Below are 16902 nucleotides of genomic sequence, written 5' to 3' on the forward strand. Positions count from 1 at the left end.
TAAAGGTACTCGAGAGCGAAGTCATTACGGGCCATCACGAGTGCGAGCGCTTTTTTTTCCTGGGGTCTGCCTGAAAATGTTAGCGGGTCACTCCGGGTATTTTTAAACACCTACTGGGCTCTCGTGTCTGATCAGGTCACGCTGGCTTATTGTGTTAACGCGCTAGACGAGGTAGAGGAGGGTTTTTTTTATTTCAGATTGGCTGGTGGTCACGCTGCTTTGTAAGAAGTCTGGGGGTTCAATTTTCTTTAAACTTTACGTCATTAAGATGAGCACTAGGAATGTGTACAAAATTATCACTCACATAAAAGAGTAAAAACAGTAAATGTTCTGCCAAAGAATGTAAGGACTAAAGAATGAAATGGCTTGAAACGAGGAGCATCACGTCCACATCTGTCTCTGCTTGCCTCTTTGCAACCGTGCAAATATTTACATTTGAAAAAAAAAAAAAAATTCTTAGAGTAAATCCTGTTTTCATTTGAATGGTCTGTATCAGAGGGATCCTGTTTGGAAATAGAGAGCACCTCAATAAATGACTGAAAGAAGCCAAGACCACTTTCTTAAAGGTCTCAGCTGAAGTTCTGTTTTGCTTCGGTGTACATTTTTAAAGGCGTGTGTTTATGGCCTGTCAAGACCCACACACACACACACACACACACACACACACACACACACACACACACAAAGACTTCCTGCACAGGACCAGCCTCCCGCACCAAACAGCTGTTAGCTATTCCCAAGGTTGCCCGGGAAACGTTGCAATGGAAAAAAGTCTCGGAAATTTCCATGTGCCAGAGGGGTTTTGCGTGGAGCTGATCCAGCGCCAAGCTCGCCTCCTTCAACTTTCCCAAAACCAGAGCCAGAGACCGAGGCGACACTGGGAGGCCAAAGAGGGAGTGTGGATTTATGGGAAGCCCCTCAGCCGCCACTCTTCCCTGGTATATCTTTACCTCCATCTGAGACGCTCAGCACCATCCTCCCTTCCCCCAAAAAAGAGAGGGGAGGCTTGGCTAAATATAGCCAGGGTTGAGATGGGGGCAAAGCAAAAGAACTTGGAAGAAGAACGATAAGAGGAAGAAACGGATTGTATGGAAGAATCCAAGGTCCTAAACTTTAAAAAATAAAATAAAATGAAATAAAAATCACATTATCTTTTCACTGAACTGTTCAGAAACCTCCTTCAGTTCTTTTGCTGGTTAAAAAAAAAATGCATTTCTGCAATAAACATCCTTGGCTGGAGAAAACCCAGGTAGGTCATCATTAAAGCCCTCACCAAGCCAAAAAAAAAAATGACATATATATATATATAATGAAAGAAAAATACATCGGAGGAAACGGAGAAACAAAGGTGCTGGCTCCACCCAGTGAGACCATGCTTCCAAACATGTGAAAGGTCCGACAAATTATCGTCTGCAACAGGAGGCTAAAAGCCAGCGTTTCTCAGCAGGAGGCTGTGACCAGATGGCTAAACATGCTGTTTTATGAAGATCTCGAAAGTCTTTGTGGATAATTATTGTTCTGCGCAAAGCAGCTCCACCGGAGCCCCCCGGACGCAGCCTCCGTGTCCTTGTATGTCTCTCAAGACAGAAATACGCAGTATATATAGAGAGCGAATATACAGTTGCAGCTGCTTCGGAGCGAGCAGCGGCCAAGGAAACTGTAGACAGAGCCCGTCGTTCCCATCTGCTCGTCGCATTTGATTCATTCAGACTCCAGAGTATTATCGGTGTCATACTCCAACTACGACTTGACAGCGTCAAAAAAAGTTGAAGCGAAAAAATCTCATTTATTACCTCGCCGCCGTGCATATTTCCTTGATATCAGACTGGACACTTTAAATCCCTGCTTCTCTCTAACAAGGCTGCATGATTCAATCAAAAACACACAAAGCCTGTAGCAGCGAGCCACCCCCCCCCCCCTCCTCCCCCATCTCTTCCATTTCCCAGAAACTAATAAAACTGAATTAGCAAAGCGTGCGCACACACACACACACACCCAAAGTCAGGAGAGTTGCAAAAACAGGATTATGTTGGCCAGTGCGATTTTCCGGGGCTACGGCTGCATTTCCTGGTTCAGGACACAAAAACGCACATGGGTGAAAAAGCAGGAACGGCTTTGTGGTTGTGAGGCAACTTTTTAATTCTATACTTTTATGCACATTGAAGTTCTTTGTCCTCCCGATGCCGCAACACATGCTGCTGCAGCCCCGCCCCCAACGACAACCACGAGGAACGAGGGCGAACCGGTGGCCTCGAGTGCTGGTGGGAGCTGCAGACGGAGAGGAAGACGTCAGGAGGGACAAGAAGCCAGACAAGAAACTGAACTGCGGTCAGACTTCAGAAGACTCTCCAAGACGAAGGCGGAGGAGAAGAAGGTTTTTGCATTCTGGAATGTGAGGCAAGAATGCAAAACTGTACAAACGAATAGTTCACTGGCAAGCTTGGGAGAGGGAGAGGGAGTGAAAGAGCGCTTCAATCTGAAATGTAACCACTTCATGTCGCTGTTTCCTCTCAAAATCTCCAAATATTACACACTTGACCTTTAGAACTGGCACCGTCCTGGTTCCATCTGCCGTTCAGACAATAAAATCACAGTTTCTCGTCTGCGCTCTAGCAGTAAAGCAGAGCTTTAAAGAAAACCACCACCCTTCCCGGCGACTGGAAAAGGGGCGAGCTGCATGCAGGCTAAGCTTTTCCTAAAAAAACAACACAACAACAACACATGCACACTTACTTACATACAAGTCTAAATGTTTAGAACTCATCCTCTATTTATCAATTTATTTCAACAACTGCCCACCTTGTCTTCTTTTAGCATCGAGTGGCTCCTCGACATTATGCAGACGGATCGCTGGAGACTAGGCGACAAACATGAGCGCCGCGGCTCTTTAGCTGGTTGAGCATGAAATCTAGTTAGGCCTTTTGCAAGAAAAAAAAAGCAAGTGGCAGAAAGAAGGAAGGGAGCAGAGGATGACAGCAAGTTTGGAGGGAGAGGAGGAAGGGGGAGAGAAAATATGTTTTTTTCCAAAAAAATTTTCTGGTGACTAAGGGGAAAAGCCAGTGCGGGGCTGATGATACATTCTGGGCCTGGCTGAACTCACAACAAAGCGCTGGCACGAGATGACACGAAAATCAGGACGCGTCTCCTCGTTTGGCGGCGCGAGTAAACAACACAGCACACAAGCCGAATTATCGGAGCTGCAGCGGAGCTTCCTCAAGACCGAGCGACCCGGCTTTTCTCGCTGTCGCAACATTTTCTTTTTTGTCCTCCTCGGTCCCTTAGCAGCGTGAGTTGCTGGCACCGAGATCTCTGGGGGCAAAAAAAAAAAAGTCTATGACATCAGACTTTGCATTTCAGATTCGATGATGTTAATCATCCGCCTCGAGGGCAAAAGGAGAAGGAGAAGGAGAAGGAGGCAGAGATAAAGAGATGCACAGGGAGGCAGATGGAGACGGAGATGGACGGACGGGGGAATGAGTGGGACTGAAAGGGACGAGGGAGCGAGGGATAGAGGGATGGAGAGGCGGGACGGTAGAGATCTGAGGCAGACAGACGCTGGCGTGTGAGGTTAGAGATGGAGATGCCTGAGATCGCCCACAGTGGAGACGTGTAGGTGAGGAGATCAGAACCTGGCAAACAATAGTTTTTTTTTCGATAGCGAGGCTACACACTATTAGCTTAAGGCAGCAGGTTTGGGCGCCATCGTCACGGAGAGTGTTCAGCTAATGTGGGCTAAAATGTCGCCTGCACTGTCTGTTTGCAATTCAAAAGAACTCGGGAGCAGAAAAAAGCCTTTAGCATTGTTCCCCCCCGCTTGCATTTTCATGAGCAAATGTCCTCCAGTTCTGCTAAAACTGCTCGTCCTACTGTTGTGTACGATCGCAAAGTAACTTCCTGTTTTGCACCACGTGCCCCTGCCTCTTCCTGCTCAAAAGGATGGCGACCAGTCCGGTTAAACTTAAAACTCCAAAACAACTTGCAATCGAGCATTTTGAGGTGGAGCGCTGAGGATCCACCTCCGACCAATTTACCAACCAACCAGCCCAGGTCAGCGCCTGCAACCCTGATGCAAAATTTCCAACAATCTGGCCTCCAGTTTTCAACATGATTAGAACCCCTTCAAGCTCTAATGGCATTTGCAGTGGATGCTGGTAACAGTAATTGTTAGAAACCTGGTTAAATGGATAAATAATCAAGGAGGAATCAAGCACATTTCTCATGGACAGTGAGCAGGTTCTCATAGTTCACCTCCTCACAGTCCAATAAAACATACGGGCAAATTTTCGGGATTTTTTTTAAAATTATTATTATTATTATTATTATTGTTATTATTATTATTATTATTATTTTTCTTATTATTATTATTATTATTATTATTATTGTTATTATTATTATTATTATTATTATTTAGCTTCTAGCAACATACAAAGATTAGCTATAGGCCCTAGAGATCTTCTGGAACTTTGCATTTTATCCTGGACTCCAGTGGAGCAGCCATGCATGATAACATATCGCTAAAAAAGCTCTCAAGATCTCCTGAAAAAACAGCAAGTTTAACCCCGTTTACGGCCTCATCTTAAAACTGGCGCTTTATCGGAACGTCCACATGGTCGGAAGGCAGCTTTGAGCCAGTCATCTTGGGGTGCAGAAACTACCTCTAAACTCTTAGTGATGTCATGCGGGGCTGATTTCCAAAGAAACATGTGTTTTAGTGCCTTCTTCCAAAAGTGAGCAACAGAGTCTTTACTCCTTTCTGCAGAGTTCAACGACGGGACAGAAACACAGATGATTGATGGAGTACGAAGGGGAAGTCGATTTCGCACAATATGGGGCCTTTACATGCACAGAGCTGCGTATCAACGTCGCTGGATTTCTTTCAGGAAAACAATCTGGGTCACTCGCTGCATTGCCGTCTTTCTTCTTTGGGCAACTTTCACCTTGAGCCTCATCACTCAGCATCAGCATCACTGGAGTTAGCCTGGAGTGGCAGCACTGGCCACAGGTAGCACGCTGCAAGAATGAGCTATGTCCACTATGTCATCGTTACAATCTTTCTCCTGCTAAACTGCAATCACTGCTGGCTGAGGTGTCAAAATGCAGAAGAGCCAAAACAACAGTTTTCCACATCGTCTTCTCGCATCAATTAAGTTGCCAAAAGTCCAAAGAGTCCCTTCCTGCCAATCATGCTGAGTTACACCTGTTCCTCCTCCTCATCCTCTGTCTGCTGCTGCTGCCTGGTAACGCTGGGCCGCTCAGCTTGCCGAGCATCGCCGCGCGAACATCATGTAGGCAAAGCAACGGATCAATCCACTTAGTGCCCGTGAAATATAGGGAGTGGGCAGGGCCACTCTGCTAGTCTGACATCATTGCACTCGGCCATTAGGCTGAGTGCCATCACGGCGGGCCACATCTCTCCGGGACCCAGTCCTGGGCTGCGTACAAAACAATAAAAAAAATTAAATAAAACTTGAACGTCGCCCTGATCTTCTCGCCGGCCGTACGGAGCGTCTGAAACCTGTTGATTTCAAAGTGCGAGGTGCCTCATCAGCGTTTATTATAGAAACTTGCGACGCTGTGGCCTGCATCACCTGTTACATCTATTAATGCGAGCAGCGCCAAACACAGAGGCCCCGGGGGGTCGATTTCAAGCCCAGTGATTGGTCGACGCAGCCAGAGAGAGCAGAGCTTGCAGAGACGTCAGGGAGCAGATGAATTTTTAGAGCTAAGAAAGAAAAACTGAAGCAGGAAACCTTCTTGGAAAATACACTTGTTAAATAATCAGAACAGTCTGGGAAATTTTGCAGCATTTGGGGGTTTTCTAAGCAAATGAGTGGAATCAAACTGGAGATCAACACATTAGTTCAGCTTCACAGTGCCTCATCTGATAGATGAGTGGCAACATAATAAGTGCCAAGCAATATTTCCAAATAGACGAGCCATAATATGTGAGTTGAATGAAAAAAAAAAAAGAAAAAAGTTGGGCACCACCACGTTATGCCACCACATGCATTTGACAGCAATCTGCACACAGAAGGGATGAGCTGTGGGGAGAAGCTTTAAATAGCACGCTTGCCAAGTTGAAATTGCGTCGCAATAATGTGCAATCGTCATCATCCATCATCATCATCACATGGCATTTGAACACTCGCACAGAAAGTCGCTTCTCGCTTCCGGTCGGACTTGAAGCTGAACAGCTGAACTTGCACAGCTCGGTGCTACGACAAACAAAAAACCCTTATAGATCCATGCTAAAACACTGACAACTGAATGACAACTGGAAACCGCGGCGATCTGAGAAGAACTAGTGGCGGAAGCCAACAGGCTGGAGCTACTCACGTCTGCGCGGTGGGAAACTGTCCGAGCGACACGCACGACAGGCTTGACAGGACTAAAAGTAGGCAGAGCGAATAATCCATGGCGTGCTGGGTGTTCCTGCGTGTTTTCTTCTCCGCCGATTAATAGAAAACAAAACAAGAGTCGGTGGGTGAATAGGCGGGTCTGGGGATTCCAGAGCGCCGCTCAGTCTGTTGTTGTTGTTCGGGGATTTTTTTTTTTTTTTTTTTTAAAGATGGACTTGCTGGATCCGCTGCGCCGTGCGTAAGTCTCCTCACGCCGCCATCGGTGCGCGCTTGGAAACAAATCTCATCTGGTTGTCCGTGCACGCGTGAGTCCGGGGGGGGGGGGAGAGAGAGAGAGAGAGAGAGAGAGAGAGAGAGAGAGAGAGAGAGAGAGAGAGAGAGAGAGAGAGAGAGCTGAGCAGAGGAGTGGGTCTTTTTTTAGTGTGTGTGTGTGTGTGTGTCGGGGGGCTCTCAAAGTGCGTTGGACTGATTTAGGAGAGATCTGCGAGGGGGCGGGAGAGGGGCAAAAAAAGTGGGCGGGGCTCAGTCCGTCCAGTCTGTGTTGCGTCTGAGTTGAACGAAACGCCGATGACTAAATATTGCGACAGTATATATGCGCGTGCAAGTCACTGACAAAGAGTTAAACGAAGTCTGTCTCGAAGCTGACTGTACAGCGGTAGCCCCGGACACATGGCGCAGGCACCGCCCCTTCCGCTCACCGGTCGAAAAAGGGAGTGTCCATCCAGGGGGGGTTCACAAGAGAAAGGACGTCACTCCAGCCACCCTTTCGCACGCACTTGGTGCATGTGATCCTAACGGTGAGACGACAAGCATTATTAGTGCTGTCCAAAGAGGCACCAGAAGTCTTTGAGGAGGTGAAATCAACTACAAAACTACCAGCTACCAAATCAACCACAAACTACTGCTGTTTAATTTTCATATGCCCGCCAGTTTATGCAATATGAAATGTGCTAATGTATTCCACTTGCCCCGTGGACTGCGGTGCAAAAAAACAAAACAAACAAAAAAAAACCACAGCTACAAAAACAACAGCAATTTTGAATATGGATGAGTGTCCACTGCAGTTCGGGCGTGAGAAGTGTGAGTTCATCCTGAAAAGGGGGGCAACGCCACAACGCTTTGGGGAGGAAATTAACAGCTTATGAATAATTAAATGCCTCTTTCTGAAAATATTATGAAGATGGCGAAACGCACACACACGAAAAAAAAAAAGGAAAAAAAAGCTTGTGGACTTGTGCGTTGAAACGCAAAATAATCCAGCGCTGATCCTTCCTGCTGCCAGTGTTTTTCCGACTGAACGCTACACGCTCTTCCAGAGGATTATGCGTGATTCATGGCGGGAATCAGTTTGTTTAACAAAAAGTGTCAAATCACACGTAGATATGGGAGAGCGCTGTGACTGCAGACGTGATTGTCAGCCTTTGGAGGGTTTATGACAGTTTGCCACACTTAAGGCCTGTAGCAAAGTTTTCCCAACAGCAGCAAGAAGATGGAAACAAGACGGCCGGAACGCTGCAGCAGAGGCAGCGAACACAAAAGAAAAATTTAATTTCCAATTTGATGTCAGTTTCAATATTGCATCTGCAGACGGTAAATACGTTTGCAAAATGCTGGATTACATCTCACTCGTTCCATATCATTTGTTATGATGGCTGAGGCTAAACTAATAAAAAAAAGTTTTTGTCTTTTCAGAACGACAATGTTTTAAAAAATGTTGTTGCGGTTTCCAGGCCAGCGTGGTTCAGGGCTCTTTATAGTTTGAACCTGTTGGCCACTGCATTGTGCTCCCAATCACATTTCCAGATGAGAAAAAGTCGTGAAAGAGGACAAAAGAAAGAAAGAAAAAAAGTCTAAAGTTCAATCATTGAGAGAAGATCTTTCAGAAAGGTTGTGTTTCTGAAAGAAAGAGGACTGTGTGCGTGTGTGTGTGTGTGTGCGCGCGCGTGTGGCTGGCTGGCAGCAGGTGTGGCCTCTGTCACCTGCCTGCGACCCCGCCCACCTGTCCAGGGAATTGCCCAGCTGCCGTCGCATGGCAACCTCCTCGCAGCCGAGCCTCCCGCTCCCCTGACTAGCGGCTGCACGGCCAAACAAGCAGCCGCACTCAAGACAAACAGCAGCAGTTTCCCAGAATGCCGCGGGGAGAATCAACGCTTCAAAACTGACGAAGTCCTTTTTTGAGTTTTAAAACGCACAGTTTTTGTGTGCTTTGTTTAATTGCAACTTATTAAAGTAGTAATCAGTCCCTGGCAGCTTTTCTCTATTCTCATTTGCAAAGAAGAGGGCAAAAATCTGAACAGCGTACTCGACGACAAGCTGCTGTATTTTCTAAAAAATAATGAAGCTCATTAAAACACACTTGCGGGGCAAGTGAATCTTTTTTTCTTCATTTTATTCAAATGCAGTCTGAGGTGCACCCGCAGCCATTTCTTTACGTCAAATCGCACTTTAGAGTGAGGAAGCCGCAGTGTTCTCATCACCAACGCCGCAAACTTCCTGCTTTGTGGTTAGTCTGGATTTTAAAAGCTGGGTTTTCTTAATCCTGACGTCACTGGAGAGGAGGGGGTGGACGGGGAGGAAAAAAAAAAAGAAATTGCAGAGATGGAAGCTGGCAAGAAGCCTCACGGCCATGAAGCATCTGTCAGATCTGTCTGAGAAGTTAAGACGTCGCTGTCACTTCCCGCACCTCGCACGAGGAACATATTGACGGCTGTCCTGCAGAGACATCGACACGGCGGAGGTAACTCGCACACACACACACACACACACACACACACTTATTAATCCTTCACAGAAAGTGTTGCCCTGGCAACAAATTATCTTCCCAGTTTAAATTTTAATGGCCATCTCCCCCTGCACACTTGCTTCTTGGCAGCCACGGTCAGACATGAGGTTGTCTTTTTTATGATTATTATTTTTGCTTCAACCAGACGTTCCTCATTGTCAAATTCAACTCATCGTGAAAGGTAAACATGGTCTAAGACAGAATGAAGAAAAAATGTTTTACAAGAAATTCGTAGTTTTGCTTCTTGGCTGGATTTTAGTTCTACACTGTGGCCTCACTTCAAAGACTCTAAGGGGAGCAGCACAAGGTTTTTATTTTAGTCATTAAAGTTTGATGAGATGTGACAGCATGTGTTAGTGTTTTAGCCCTTTGTCTACAGGTAACTGCAAGAAAGCAAAAAACATAATAAAAACCAACAACTGTATTTTAGCTCCTTGCTGACACTGTTCCATTGGAGCTTCCACACGTTTGGGCAAAAGCGGTCTCCAACGGTACAGCCTGGTTGTTATGTCACAGGGCCCTTTGTGACATCACAAAGGTGTTGATTTTGAGACTGAGCTTGGTGGCGAGAGACCTTTCTGAGCTTTGAGTATTTAAAAGTTTTAACAAGTTTTGTCCCACGTGTCCAGCTGTTTAGACTTTATTCCACTGCAGATTCTGTCAATCTAGCAAGAAAAATAAAGTTCACTCATCCCTCAGAATGAAAGAATAAATTAATAAAATACAAATACCAACTAACGTCTCTGACGCTACTTCATTAGTGTTTTTTTAGATTTTTGCCTTTGACCGGTCATGACGAGTAAGCTTTTTTAGGTCACCAAACACACCGACACACACGCACAGACACACACACACACACCTTGCACCACAGCCTCTGCGTGCCGTGTTGACTCAGTGAGGGAGAAGTGACGGCCCATGTGTGTGATATGAGGCCTGGGCCCGGCCTCAGTCCCCTCTGTGCACTGACTGATCACATTAGGATAAGTGGAAGCCGTTCTGTCAGGGCCAGGAGAAGTTATGGCCCAGTGAGGGAGAGCCGCCGGGTGTAACGGGAACCCGGTGACAGGAAGCGGGCTTCAGGGAGGGCGGGGCCAATCCGAAGGTGATCGGATGTGAAGGGTTCAGCTGTCCCGTCCTTTCCCCGTTTAAAAATCTTATTTCTGTCCTATAAAATCATATCGATAGGATCAATTGATGGATAAAACCTTACATAAGGCCAGTAAAATACAATATCAGTATTGTATCAATTGTATCAATTTTAATGTCACTTAGGCAACAATAAGGCAAGATTAACAACCTGTGGTTTTGTCTTTTGACATTCAGCAGACAGAGACAGGGGCATAAATCATCGGACTCTAAATGGACACGCAAGTCTGGTCATCTTCAAGACCTGCCAGGCTCCTCTTGGAGTTCGAGAGGGAAAGGTACTAGCTTCATATCACAGCGTGGTGGATCTTGTAATAATAGATTGTTGAGAACCAAGGAGAAAGTCAAACTCATCCAAATTATTATGACTACACTAGATAGGACACTTTCTATGGTATGATAAAATATCTCATTTTCTGTTAATATATATCAAGTAATGTTTTAAATGCCTATATGATTCTATACTGACAATTTCTTTAGGGCCTCATTACCTCTCTTATCCCCCATTTTTGATATTCCTATTTAGCACAAACTGTTTTATTATTACCACCAGTGGCAATGTATTTGTCCATTTATTTTCAAACCAATACTGAACCGTATGATCAGTTGGACTAGGTTATTTTGTTTTTGTCTACAGCATACCATTAAATCTTCAAAGATCAAGAAGTGTTTGATTGGGTTGTACGCCGGGTCTGACCTTGGATATGCTGATGCGACGTCGCCTGATGCGGCCCGAGACGGATCACCGCCGTTTTGATCAGTGTGGATGTCCGGCGAATCAAAGATGCCGGGGCTATTCAGGAGCCCGTCGTCTGACGCAGGCAAACGTCTTTGAAGGTAAACGAGGACGGACGAACAAATGTGTCGTTGGATGAGTGGATCTGAAGCCCCGTCGAAAGAGGTAGAAGACGAGGGTGAACACACAGGAAACCCCCAGGGAGCATGGAGACAGGGAGACGAGATCCGAGTCCAACGAGAAGCAAATCTTTCAAATAGAGAACAGAAGCAAATTATGATATTGTCTTACAGCGGAAAAACACACACACACACACACACACACAAAAAAAAAACTGGTTAGTTTGACAGGCTTTTATGGTATAGTCTCATTGGTGGTAGGGAACACACTCATTTAGTAAATATCTCAAAATAACACTGGAATTATGTCACAACATAATTTGGATTCCAGGTGCAAGGCGACTCTGTGCACACAAATAGATTCTGAATATAGTGTGTGCAGACATTTCTATTTTAAAGATCAGTTAAGACCCAGAGCTGCTCCTTGTGCTGCTGCCGTGGCACTTTATGGTCTGCGCAACAGGTGCAGATGTAAAGACTATAATTACTCAAGATCATGATGACCACTATTAGTCATGATCCCGTCCACACCATTGATACTGGAGGGGTTTCCCCGCTAAAAACAAACAAAATCTAAAACATCATCCAAAATTTGGTGAGCAAAAAGCAGACAACTCCAAAATAAAAACAAAAAGGAATTCGGAGTGCTATTTTAAAAAGAAGATATATGCCTCCCCCTACTGGCAGCATTATATTATCTTTTCCCCTACCACACTAACGTGAGTATTTTTTTTAAACCCTTGCGTCTCTAGAGCCCCCACCCCAACCCCATACACTCAGCTTCTCTTCCCGCTTATTCCTGTTCTCCGCGTCGCGGGGGTTCATTGTCATTAATGAGTTGAACTTCAATACATTTGCTCAGTAACAAAGGCTCAATAAAGGTTCATTTTATTGTTTCCCAGAAACATCAGTACCAGCCTTATCATCCCACTTTCTATTCTATTCGATATGAAGGGCTGCCAGTTAAAGCTTCCACGGCCTTATTTAAAAACAAACAAAAACATGGTGCCACTTTGAAACAACTTCAGCAAACGTGAAACACACAAATACTTACATTAAGGAAAAAACGCACGCAGATATGGAAGCAAGACAGAGCGAACATATTTTGACAAAAGCGCAAACGTACGAGAGTCGGTGTCACTACTAACACAGCAGGCGCCGATTAAACCGGAAGTTTAGTTTGTGGCTCCATCTAGTGGCTAAATGTGGTTATTGAAAATAATCTGCAGAAGATCCTATTTTGTTAATAAAATAAAATAAAATAAAATAAAATAAAATAAAATAAAATAAAATTCAGTGCGAAACAGCCCTTCATTTGTACTCATATTTAATATTTAGACATGGGGCAACAGCCATTTTTACAGCACATTTTGCATAATTTATCAATACCTCCTGTATACAATCACAAAACCATGACATTATATATATATTTTTTCTTTTTTAACTCTGGTTACTTACAAGTGAAAAACCAGACAGGTTTTACAAGCATAATCTTTGTACAGTCAGCATACATCCGCAATAATCTGAATAGGTTTTCTTCACATCTTCTCCCTCTACAACAGTTTTTGTTCTATATCATCCTCTACCTCATTCTTGTAATTATTTTCATTGATTTATTTATTTGTATTTTCTTTTTTTTTTCTTCAATAATATCTGGACACAAAAAATATGTATGAACCACCAAAGAAACATGCAACATCCAGTGTGAGCACATTTAAATTCTCCTGCACTTCTCGAGACGGACGTCAGTGTAATCGGACTGCGGTAAACTTTTCGAGTGTTTTGGTGTAAAGGGTTTGGGTGTGTCCGGGTCTCTGTGGACAGATGTGGGGCCATTTTCTCAGGCTGTCCGCTGTACACTGAGCACGAGAGAAACACATCCTTGAATTTCTAGAATCACACACACCTGTTCTGTGCCTCCTAAAAGACCTATTGCTCCCCGAAACCCAGTATAAAAAAGATATGTATTTACAAGGCTTGGAAATAGAGATGTGTGTGTGTGTGTGTGTGTGTGTGTGTGTGTGTGTGTGTGTGTGTGTGTGTGCGTGTGTGTGTGCGTGTATGACAGGAAGTGTGAATGTGTTTTTTATGAGTTATTGTTTTTGTTTTTTTTGTTATTATTATTATTTTTAGACAGACGACACCCAAAAATAAGATGTGCATTTACAGCCAATGACATGCGTCCGCTTGATTTGATGCTACACACAAAAGCGCATGGGTATAAAAATAAGGCAAATGCAAATAAAAACACAGGTAAACCCTAAATCATGTTTAGGCATAATTGTGAGAGTGTTTTTTGTCTGTTTGTTTGTTTGTTTTTTTGGTACTTTCATCAACACTTAGGGAAAAAAAGCTATTCCATGTAGGGAAGTGCATAAAAAAATGTCCATTAAATGGGAATGATATATATATATTTTCTATATATAGACTTAGAACTATGTGAAATTTATGTCTGCGTTTATTGCACGGGGGCAATAACAGTTGGTTCTCTGAGTTTCAGGCCTTGTAAACAAGCACTACATTGTGATTATATAAAAGCAAAAAGAAAAGAGAAAACAACAACAAAATCGCCGCAGTCTCTTTGTATGTACAACTGATATGTACTGTAAACAAATATAAGAAAACATAAAGAGGTCAGTCTTACAGGCAATAAATAAGGATTCTTTTCACGGTACAAAATTGGACATCAAATGGAAACAAGCAATGAAATTAAATAAATAAATAGACAGAGGTGTAAAATGAAACTAGTGCAAAAGGAAAGTGATTTTTTTTTTCTATTTGTGACTGTCAAATTAAAAAATAAATGAAAAAAAGAAAGCAGTTTAAGGAAGTAGATGTTGCATAGAAATCCCTTATTTGTTAGGTGTTGTTTCTCTGCAAGGTTCAACTGCTGACGTGCGCTAAGAAAAAAAGAAAAAAAAGAAGTTGGAATAACACAGCGGCACGCCCTCTGGTGTATCCGAGTGCTTCTGCAGTCTGAATCTCTCATCTCTCCCTTTCTACTGCCGTCCGTTTTATTGGCATAAATAAAATCACACTTCATGTAAAGTGATGATGTCACATTTACATTCCGGCGGGGTGGGAGGGTGGAGGGGAGTGCAAAACCCCACAAAAGTGGTGAGAGTTTTCTGAAGGGAAAAGCAGCAGGACTCATCCGGTTTTCACGCAAAAAACAAAAAAAGACGTGCCTAATTTCTCATGTGTGTGTCACATTCTAAGGGTGGGCGGTGTTTTGGGGGAGAGGGGCATCATGGGTAAATAAAACTTCTATGTCACAATCATCAAGACTTGATTGTCTGTGATAATAAATCTATATTCATATATCTATCTATATATGTTATAAATTAAAATCAATTTCCATCAAGGACATTTCACTCTATATACAGTGACTGTGCATGTGTGTGTGTGTGTGTGTGCGCTGGTTACCAAATATACTCATGCACACTATATATATAGTGTCCAATTATATATCTCTCTCAGTTTGTATATGTATATAATTTTAGATATTAGTAATAATCTTTTGTTCGGCATCTATAATTCTTTATTAGAACTCAGCTGATGGTTTTGCACAGAAAAGGAATGGGTGAGGTCAAAGGTGAACAAAACCACGCCTGATCACTTGAAATGCTCCACAGTGTGCTATAAAATATACTCTAGTCAATTCCCAGGATAGAGTTTAAATCATCAGAGAGCTGAGGAGGAGAAAAATGATAGAGCTCTAGTATCACAATACAAAAATAAGTAAGACATCTCTGCAATATTTCTTTCCCAAAATGCTTTGCAAATTAAAAAAAAAAAAGCAATGAGGAGAATCTTTTTTTTTTTTTATGGATAAATCATCTGAATAAAATCTGTCTCTTCCCTGTAGAATTAAAGTTCCGCTTGAGTGTGAATGACTGCGTGCATACGTGTCCTGTGTGTGTGTGTGTGTGTGTGTGTGTGTGTGTGTGTGTGTGTGTGTGTGTGTGTGTGTGTGTCTCTGTGTTTGTGACAGTGTGTAATACCTGGTTGATTCTGGCCCAGGCCTCCTGTCTGGGGGCGGGGCTACACCACTGTACACTGAACGTCCTGTAAACTTGTGTTCCCACTGTGACCTTTCCGGCCGCCTTTGCGCGACCTTTTGATAAACAGAGTCAGTCGTCTCCCCCTGTCCTCCTCGTGTCCTGACTCAAAGGTTAGATATAAAAAAAGAGAGGAAAGAACAGAGACCCATCCTGTGCTCAGATAGAGCATTCGGCGCCCCCCTCAGGTCCCGTGCATCACAGACGGACTCGTCCCTCCTTTCTACGAGTGGATCTGGGCGGTGCTGGCGAGCAGCTTGTGCCAGCTGACCACGCGCTTGCGCAGGTCCACCTTGTCCAGCCACACGTAGGCCTCGCCGATCAGCGTTTTCTTGACAAACTTGCCGCCGTTGGACACCAGGAACAGCTGGCACGACAACACAGAGAGACCTGATGTCACACCTACTGTGCAACTAACAATTACAGCTAAAATGACCACTGAATGCAGAGCAGCAAGTGGCTGAGCTGTCCCTTTAAGAGAATCAAAGGCGTTTTTCTGATATTGTTTTAGGCACTGTGATGTGAAACACACAACATCGGTGGCTACCTGAAGCGAGTGTCCGGTGGGGTTCATACAGAAGCGGAAGGTTTCGTTGAAGGACGGCTCGCGGTCGTGACGACACACTCTTGTCTTCTTCTTGATGATCCTCTTCTGAGTGGCCACGTTCACCACGTAGAGCTTCACATAAAGATCTGCTGGCACGCACACACACACACACACACACACACACATCCAGTATTTTTATGTGTCTGCTCACACATGACAAAAAAATGTGTTTTTTGCAAAGAGGGGAAGTTTCTTCAAAATCATTTATTTTTTAAGCAATGACAATCAGCGGTTGACCACTAGGTGGTGGCAAAGGTATGGTAGATCCATAAGGGCTTTGTACAGAAAGTCAAATCGACCTGACACAAGGAGGAGAAAATCCAAAGATCCCCCGAAAACACCCAAACAAGTTTGGCTGAGACACACACGACCGTCTACAGACTCAAAGCTTTGAGTCCTTGATCACTCAGTGACTGTACTGCAGCCGTGCTGAGTTATGATATCATTTCTATGTGCGTGTGAATGTGCAGATTTATTTTTTCTCTCCCTTTACCAGGCAGGTGGTCGGGGCTCTTGAACTTGTAGGTGATGTTGCGACACTGAAGGATCTCCAGGACCAGGTGCTCGCCCTCCGTCTTCATCTCCTTCTTCAGCGCGATCTTTATCTCCCCCATCACCTGAGACTTGCCTGAGACATGGACGAAGTTCAAAGAAAAAGAAAAAAAGAAAAAGGGGGCGAATGCTTAGAAACACTGCATCTCATTCTCTTTTTTTCTGTCTTGGTAACTAGAATTGGACTTGCAAGATCATTTTTTTGTGCAGAATATTTTTTACATTTCTGGATTTGAGGCCCTTTGTGATGTCCCTTGGGGCACAACACCTCCCCCAGCACCCTCCCCAACACCCCGACAAACAAGTGTTGGAGCCACCCACATGAGACCACCTTCAAAACGTTTGAGCTTCAGCTTTTTGCAGCAGGTTGTAAACAGAGGGCTAAATACACTGTTTTTGTACAGCAATGGTAAGTTTTGTATAACAAACTAACTGAAGCTTCTCCATTGGGACTGAGATGAAAAATAAAAACGTACCAAGGTGGGGAGTCTTGAAAATGAAGCCACTTTTGTGTCTGACTGACCTCTGCTGGACATTAGT

At 44.1% G+C, this 16902-nt stretch overlaps 2 protein-coding genes across 4 annotated transcripts in view; both read right to left on the reverse strand.

Moving 5' to 3' along the window:
* Positions 1-11109, reverse strand: part of cacna2d1a (calcium channel, voltage-dependent, alpha 2/delta subunit 1a) — a 75000-nt gene extending 63891 nt beyond the window's left edge. For 2 of the 3 annotated variants that reach the window (XM_076030127.1, XM_076030126.1), the window contains exon 1: positions 6337-6669. In XM_076030127.1, coding sequence (XP_075886242.1) covers positions 6337-6416 — 80 coding nt within the window. In that variant the 5' untranslated portion in view covers positions 6417-6669. Of the gene's footprint in view, positions 1-6336; positions 6670-10984 lie in introns of those variants that run through there. The other variant, XM_076030128.1, reaches the window with a different exon arrangement.
* Positions 11110-12452: 1343 nt separating this feature from the next.
* The window catches only part of pcloa (piccolo presynaptic cytomatrix protein a), a 47439-nt gene continuing 42989 nt past the window's right edge, over positions 12453-16902 (reverse strand). The window contains exons 24-26 of the mRNA XM_076030130.1: positions 16304-16438; positions 15751-15896; positions 12453-15570 (exon numbers count right to left, since the gene is read on the reverse strand). Coding sequence (XP_075886245.1) covers positions 15427-15570; positions 15751-15896; positions 16304-16438 — 425 coding nt within the window. The 3' untranslated portion in view covers positions 12453-15426. The remainder of the gene's footprint in view (positions 15571-15750; positions 15897-16303; positions 16439-16902) is intronic.

The sequence above is a fragment of the Nelusetta ayraudi genome, unplaced genomic scaffold (genome assembly GCF_046127955.1).
Source record: "Nelusetta ayraudi isolate G7.1 ecotype Tasmania unplaced genomic scaffold, CSIRO-AGI_Nayr_v1 ptg000027l, whole genome shotgun sequence".
In the NCBI taxonomy this organism is placed as follows: domain Eukaryota; kingdom Metazoa; phylum Chordata; class Actinopteri; order Tetraodontiformes; family Monacanthidae; genus Nelusetta; species Nelusetta ayraudi.